The 7,771-nt window shown below is 39.5% G+C and overlaps 1 protein-coding gene across 1 annotated transcript; it reads left to right on the top strand.

Moving 5' to 3' along the window:
- Positions 1 to 597: 597 nt before the first annotated feature.
- Positions 598 to 6,932, top strand: LOC121869123 (fumarate hydratase, mitochondrial-like; the record flags this gene model as incomplete). Its single annotated transcript, XM_042370310.1, has 4 exons — positions 598 to 780; positions 1,321 to 1,540; positions 4,676 to 4,820; positions 6,761 to 6,932. Coding segments are annotated over 4 exons (705 nt in total), but the record flags the coding sequence as incomplete, so codon positions are not given.
- Positions 6,933 to 7,771: the final 839 nt, after the last annotated feature.

Genomic DNA, 7,771 nt, shown 5'->3' with positions numbered 1-7,771 from the left:
AACTTGTCACTTTACCTTCAATTTTGTTCAATAATTGTTAAAATGACTAAAAAATTGAATATTAAACTTTTAAAATTATTGAATAGTATAAACTTCTTGATATTTACAAAAATAGTAAGGAATTTAAGCCCTAGAACCGATTAATGTATTGGCGGACTGATACTAAAGCTGGCTGCCCGGTCAGTGCAAGCGAAAACATGTTGAGGTCGGTTCGTAAGAAGTTCGTTAAGCGAATTTTTTTTCGTTAACCGAATTGAAGATCCTTATGGAAGGCAGTTCGTTAATCGAAATTACGTTAACCGAGGTGTTCGTTAAACGAGGGTCTGTATTTAGTTTAAAGTGTAAAGATTTAACTTTTTATTTCACATTTTTCAGTCACTCAGTTTTTCCATATCTGTGACAATTAATATTTTTATCCTTCTGTTTATTAGTGTCAATCTCTGTCTACCAGTCTTCCTATCCCTATTTATTAATTCTATCCCTACATCTGTTAGTCTATCCACCAGTTTGTTATATGCCTCAAAAATTTTATAATATTGTTGAGAGTTCAGAATATTGGTGTTTCAATGGATGTAATTTATACGTTGAAACCAAACATTGCAGGACGCCACGCCCCTGACCCTCGGCCAAGAGTTTGGAGGTTATGCTCAACAGATAGAGTTTGGCATCGAACGGGTCAAGGTTTGTCTCCCTCGTGTGTACATGCTGGCAGCGGGTGGCACGGCTGTAGGTACAGGTCTCAACACCAGGATCGGTTTTGCTGAGAAAATTGCTGCCAAGGTAAATGCTCTATAATTTGGTCACCTTGTATTATAGCAGGAAAAGCCTTGAATAAGTAAAAGAAAAAATAGTAGCTAATAATTTGCCTTACAACTTAATCTATTTCATAATTTATCATTTACACCACTGATCAGCATAGTAGTACTATTCCTTGTTACTTTGTTATAACCTTCATTGCCCAATATTAGTGAGGAGGAAACCAGAGTATCCAGAGAATACCTGCCATGTTTGGTAATGTCACATTGCCAAACATTGCTGGTTCTTGTCTGGGTACTTGATTTCATTTCTCTTTGTTTTTGGTCAGTTTACTAGCCTGTCAAGCAGTTGGTCATATCTCTTGAGGAACAAACATGCAAATTGTGTATTATGCTAATTCAACATTGATTCAAATATTGTGTTCACAGTTGGTTATATTTATGTACAGTAGTATATTGTACTGTGCTTGTGAAAATGATAAAGAGAAAAGAAGATAATATTTATCTTCTCGTACTGTTCAAACATATTGCAGGCTCTAATCTGTGTCCAAAATTGAAATTGCAGGTATCAGAACTTACTGGCCTGCCTTTTGTGACTGCCCCTAACAAATTTGAAGCCTTGGCAGCTCACGATGCCATGGTTGAGGTCTCTGGTGCACTGAATGTGTTGGCTTGTTCCATCATGAAAATTGCCAATGATATCAGGTTCCTTGCCTCAGGTCCTCGATGTGGCCTGGGAGAGATCTCACTCCCAGAGAATGAACCTGGCTCCTCCATCATGCCTGGTGAGTCATCCTTAAGGAACACATTGAGATTTGTTTTAATTTATGGGGAATAGCCCACCCGGGCACAGGTCATTGACCACAACAGGGCCTAGGGGGCAAAAAAATAAGAATAGAAAGAAATTAAAAATAGAAAAGGAAAAGGTTATATTAATCTTCACCACGAATATGCCGGAAAACCAACTTTTTAAAGTGAGACAGATTGTTTGAGTGTGGAAACACAGAAGAAGGCAGAGAATTCCACAGTTTGGCTATGTGAGGAAAGAAGGAGGTACTATAACGGGCCATCCTCTTGTGACCGACATCCACAGAGAAACGGTGGGCACCGCGGGCAAGACGTGTGTTACAAGCCCACGGCCTTGCTGGCGGTACACAGGATGCCAAATCCACCGAACATTGCCCGTTAAAGTACCTGTAAAAGGGAGAGAGTGAAGCAACATTGCGGCGAAGAGAAAGGGAAGAGAGATTGTCAACTAAAGGAGGAGAGTTAATAAGACGAAATGCCTTTGATTCCACCCTGTCTGGCAGTTGGACAGAAGAAGAGCCACCCCAGATATGAGAGCAGTACTCCAAGTTAGGACGAATGAATCCCTTAAATACTTGGAGCAACTGCTAAGGAGTGAAGTAGCTGCGACATCTGTACAGCATTCCCAGCTTTCGGGAGGCAGCTTTAGCAATGTTGAGGATGTGTGGCTTCCATAACATATTAGAGGAAATGGTGAGGCCTAGCATATCTATTTTAGAATTTGGCAGAATAATTGCATCCTGAAATATGATTGGTGGGAGATCATCTAATTTGGAAAGTGTAATTGGTAAATATGTACTGAGTTTTATTACTATTGAATTAACCAAGTTTCTACCTCCTCATACGGAGATGCTGCACAGAGCCGTATTGATAGATGTAATGATATCAGCTCTAGAAACAGATCTAGTTTGAGAGGTAGGGGGAAGGGGAAAATGTGAAGAAGAGTGAAGAGTAGAATTATCAGCATAAGAATGGATAGAATTAGTTGCAGTGTGAAGTAAATTATTGATAAAAAGAAGGAAGAGAGTAGGTGAAAGAACAGAACCCTGTGGGACACCACTATTGGTAGAGAAAGAGCGAGAGATCGATCCCTTGACAACAACTGCCATGGATCAGTTCTTAAGGAAGCTAGAAATTAGAGAACAAAGTGGGGGAGAGAAACCATAAGAGGGAAGTTTAGATAGCAAAGACTTGTGCCATACCCTGTCAAATGGTTTGGAGATGTCGAGGGCCACGACGAAAGTTTCTTCATAATCCCTAAGGGAGGATGACCAAAGATGGGTGCAGTAGGAGAGCAGATCACCAGTAGATCTCGCCTGGCGAAAGCTATACGGGTGATCCGACAAAAGAGAATGGTGTTGTAGGTGACAGAGAGGGATGAAGTTAGGGCAATGGGACAATAGTTAGAGGGATTAGAATGGTCACCCTTCTTTGGGATGGACTGAACCAAGGCATGCTTCCAAGAAGGAAAAATTTAGGTTTTGAGGCAAAAGCAAAAGATGCGAGCAAGCACAGGAGCCAGAACTTCAGCACACTCCCTCAGAACATGAGGAGGTATTCCGTCCGGTCCATGCTCCTTACTCACATCCAACCTGGATAACACACCAGCAGCCCTACGAGTGGAGATTATAGGAAAGTGCATAGGTTCAGTAGGAGGAGCAGGAGTAGGAGTCGTCTAAGGTGGAGTTAGAGGAGAATAAGGTGCCAAAGATTGACTTTGTCAGGGGGAGAGTTGGCTATAGGGTTATCAGGTCGGAAAAGAGGGAGTGCAGAAGTTATTACAGATGTTTTTGGTGATGGACCAGAAGGATTTACTATAGGAAGAATTAGTCAGGACAGCGGTCTTTCTTTTTATAAAATTCCGCTTGGCCCTACGAAGAATAGCCTTGCAACGATTCCTAGAAGTAATGAAAGAGGAGTGGGTAATAATAGGAGGAGGAGATAGTTTCATAGCTTGATACACCCTATCTCTCTCCCTACATGCAAGAGAAAAGGAGCGATCAAACCATGATTGTAAAGTGAAAGTTTTGGTAGATGGGATAAATGCACTCATACCACCCAGTATAACCCCAGCAATGCTCTCAGCACATACCAAGGCATCCTGAGTGGAAAAGCAACATTCATCCCAAGGAAAGTCAGTGAAGAATTCTCGCAAGGATTGCCAGTTTGCCCTCCGATAGTGCAATAGTTGATGTTTAGAGGGGGGTGGGGGAGGTGGTCGTGCCCAGTTTGATTTAATAGAAATAAGATTGTGATCAGAAGACCCTAAGGGGGGAGAAATTGAGTGAATAGTGTGAGGGGTGAGAGGTAAAACAGAGATCAAGAATGTTGGCAAGTTGATCATGTCGATCTGGAACACGTGTAGGGTGTTTAATTACTTGTTCCAGATCATTATGGAAAAGGAGAGTGCCTCAGCTCCACCTGGGTCATCCCTTGCAGAGCCAAGCCACTCTCTGTGATGTACATTAAAATCCCCTAGTTAGAGGATCTCGGTATTGGGGTGGGTGGATAGCAACGACTCATGGCAAGAAGTGAGATAGTCAGAGTTCCAAATAGTTGGTAGAGTTGGGAGAACAGTATAGGAAACAAAAGAAGAATAGTCATAGCTGCTTTATGCTGATCACCCATGCACTCTAGAATTATATTTTTGTTCATAGAGATGTTTACTGGTGCTGTTTTGATGAAACAATATTTGAAAAATAATTAATTTGTTTACTCCTAGCTTTTCAATGGTTATTTCTTCTGCTGGTGCCTTACCATTGTGTGGAGTTTGCTTGCATATCTTACCTCCTCCCTTGTTACCTGTTCTTCTTTGCCTTGACTGTTTAATATATAACGTATCTTAAATTAGATACAGTAAGTCTGCTGTCCTATTTGTTTCATTCAGCAGTTTTTCAAGATAGTTCCATCTCCCCTTTTTGCTTCATCGTGTTTCTGCAGTTTTTCCCATCTTTCTTCTTAACTATCATTGCCATTTGTTTTCCTTTCTTTATTCACCCTATTAATATCCTCCAGAGGATCTTGGTCTTTAATACCTTGTGATAATCTTTCTTCTCATCTTTCAGCTTCTTTGGGATAATTATGTAATAATGTCTCACCTCATTCAATTCCAGGTAAGGTGAACCCAACTCAGTGTGAGGCGATCACTATGGTTGCAGCCCAGGTGATGGGGAACCACGTTGCCGTCACTGTCGGTGGCTCCAACGGTCACTTTGAATTGAATGTCTTCAAGCCCATGATGGTTGCCAATGTCCTAAGGTACAACACACAGTAGTCAATACAGGAGGCAGGTCTTCGTTATAAGAGTATTCACTATCCGTGGTTTCGCAGTTAAGTGGTAAACTTTTTGTGACCATCAACGTGAAAAGTCCCCACATTTAAGTGGACTCCACCCAAAAGCTCTGAAAACTCCCGATAAAATCTACGGATTTTTTGCTGAAGCGTTTGAAAGTTCATCCTCTTTTAGGCGTCGTGCATGCACTCACGTGTCTTCGCTCCAGTCTCCCTCATTGTTTCGTCCAGACCAGTGTTGTGTTGTGTTTATTCCTGCCTTTGTTGTGTCTTTTTGTGCATGTTGTGGTGAATTATTTTATAATTTTTGTTGCCATGAGTTCCCAACCCAAACAGGGCGGAGTGCTTAAAAGGAAGCACTAGCCATAGTATAGATGTAAAATTAGAAGTGATTTGGCGAAAGAAGAGTGGGAGTGGACAATCCACCTTTTTCATCCTCCAACTAATCCTCCATCCTCCAACTAATCCTCCATCCCCCAACTAATCCTCCATCCCCCAACTAATCCTCCATCCCCTAACACCCACCTCCATCAATCCAATCAAGACTTTGAAGCCAAGTAAATAAAAATATTTTATTATGTTAAAAAAATTTATTTTTAAATCATTATAATAAATATTTTGTCTCAATGAACCATTGGAGTAAGTGTGCACCGGCAACGATTGTTTGGACCACTGGGTCGCTGGCACAATGTACGTTGCCTCAACACACAGACACCAATGAACTTTAAGGACGTTAGATAACTTATAAAGTTAAATAATTTCTTAAAATAATGTGTTATCAAATGTTTAACAAATGTTTCTAAGATAAATAATTGTTAAGATACACCTTTTCACATATCCGTTGAGACATTGTTACATAACTATTTGACAAATTTTATAACCGAATGACAACACATATCGAATGACAATCTAAAATAACTGTTGGTGGTATGTCATTCTCCAATTGTTACATTCTCAAACTATATGTAGACTGTCGGTTTATTGTTCACGTCTGTCAACTTCATAACTTATGTCAATCACTTCCGTTAGCATGAACGAACAGCTATTTTAGATTGTCATTCGATATGTGTTCTGTCATTTGGTTATGAAATTTGTCAAATAGTTATGTAACAATGTCTCAACGGATATGTGAAAAGGTGTATTGTAAATTTTTTTTGTGTCGTGTACAATCATGGTTCCAATTTGACCTATTTCCATTATTTCTTATGGGATTAATTCCTTGCTCTAAGTGGATTCGTTATCAGAGGCGTTTTTCCGGTCCCAATTAACCGCAGATAACAAGGACCCCCTGTATTGAATATATACTTTGTCTTCAGATTTCCACCATTTTGACACCTTCTTTAATAAAGGGAGATCATTACTATTAAAGATTTTTTTGTGGTTGCATAATTGTACTGTAATACAGAAGAAATTTTTCAGTTTGGTCAGGTAAAAGATTTCATAAATTTATTGCAGGTAAGGATTGCCAAGAACATGTGAACCAGTGAACTGTTAAAACATACCATACATATTCACATCATAGGTTTTTAGAGTGTGCTATGTGCAGATATACAGTACACATTATATCCAGCACATTGTGTGTACTTTTTTAAGGCAATGACTACTTGAAAATAGTGGGATATGACCTTAAATGATACTGTCCATAACGCATGGTCAATAGTGCTGTATTGGTCTGAGTGATCTAAACTTTAAATATCTTGGTTTTAGCCCAAGACCTATCCCTGCATTTGTGGGCCATAAAACATCTGTTCCAAGATGTTTTGGTGATATTGGAGTAAAGCTGATTGGTGTATTACATGAACTTTAAGCAGATAATAGTACAAAAAATTAAAACATCTGCACCTTATTGAAGTAATTTTTTTGTTATTATTATTATTGTTGTTTTTATTATTTATTATTTTTTCCAGGTCCATTCGGCTCATTGGGGACAGTTGTCATGCCTTTGTTAACAACTGTGTAGTGGGCATTGAGGCTAACCGTGAGCAGATCAACAAGCTTCTGCATGAAAGTCTTATGCTTGTCACTGCCCTCAACCCACATATTGGATACGACAAGGTACCATGACTCATTTTGTCAGTACAGTCAGTTCTGCTATAACGCGATAGTTGTGTTCTTGTAAAACATCGTGTTATAGAAATTCGCGTAATAGAAATAACAGGGCTTATGGAGAAAATAGGGTTAGGTGCAGATTACTCCAAATCGGAAAAAAATTTCGAAGTTAGCCTAACAGTCTAAGTAAATGTTACATTCATATCTAATAATGAAATCATACAGTAAATGTTACACTTTACCTTGAAAAACTATGAAAATAACTTGATGGGGGAGAAGGTTGATGTTGAGTCATGCAGACAGGATTTGACAGTTGTCATCGTCATCAACAGTATCATCATCATCAGGTGCAGTTTTTCTTTAGGTCCTCATATATTGATAAGGCCTTCTCTTTAATGGTGAGGAAGCTGGTCCCAGATCGCTTTTCATTTGATCTTCTATCCAAACACTTAGAAGCCATTCCAACTCCTCAAGTTCCTTTGGCCTTGATCTCACACTTTTGCTAGCACTCAAGGTTTTTCCAGCAATACAGCTTGCTTTAATCTTTGCTGCATTGTCTCTAATGGTGCGTAAAGTAGACTCCTTTATTCCCGTTGCACGCACAATATCACAAGTTCTTTCCTTATTTTCAAAACAATTGACAACATCAAGCTTTTCTTCAAGTGTTATAGCCTTTCTTTTACTATCACCACCGGAAATGCGATCACCAGAATGCTTCCCGGAGATATTCTTCTTTTCCATAGTCACAAAATTGGAGAAACAGTACCGTAATCAGAATTCACTGAGGACGCTTAAAAACTTCACACGTGTTTCAAACTGAACGTGTGGAATAAACAGAGCGCGCGGGTCTAAAACGCTATGTATTTTGT

Source organism: Homarus americanus, unplaced genomic scaffold (assembly GCF_018991925.1).
Source record: "Homarus americanus isolate GMGI-L3 unplaced genomic scaffold, GMGI_Hamer_2.0 scaffold1140, whole genome shotgun sequence".
NCBI lineage: Eukaryota > Metazoa > Arthropoda > Malacostraca > Decapoda > Nephropidae > Homarus > Homarus americanus.
Note: the sequence above shows the minus strand (reverse complement) of the source record. Positions and strands in the feature narration are given on the sequence as shown.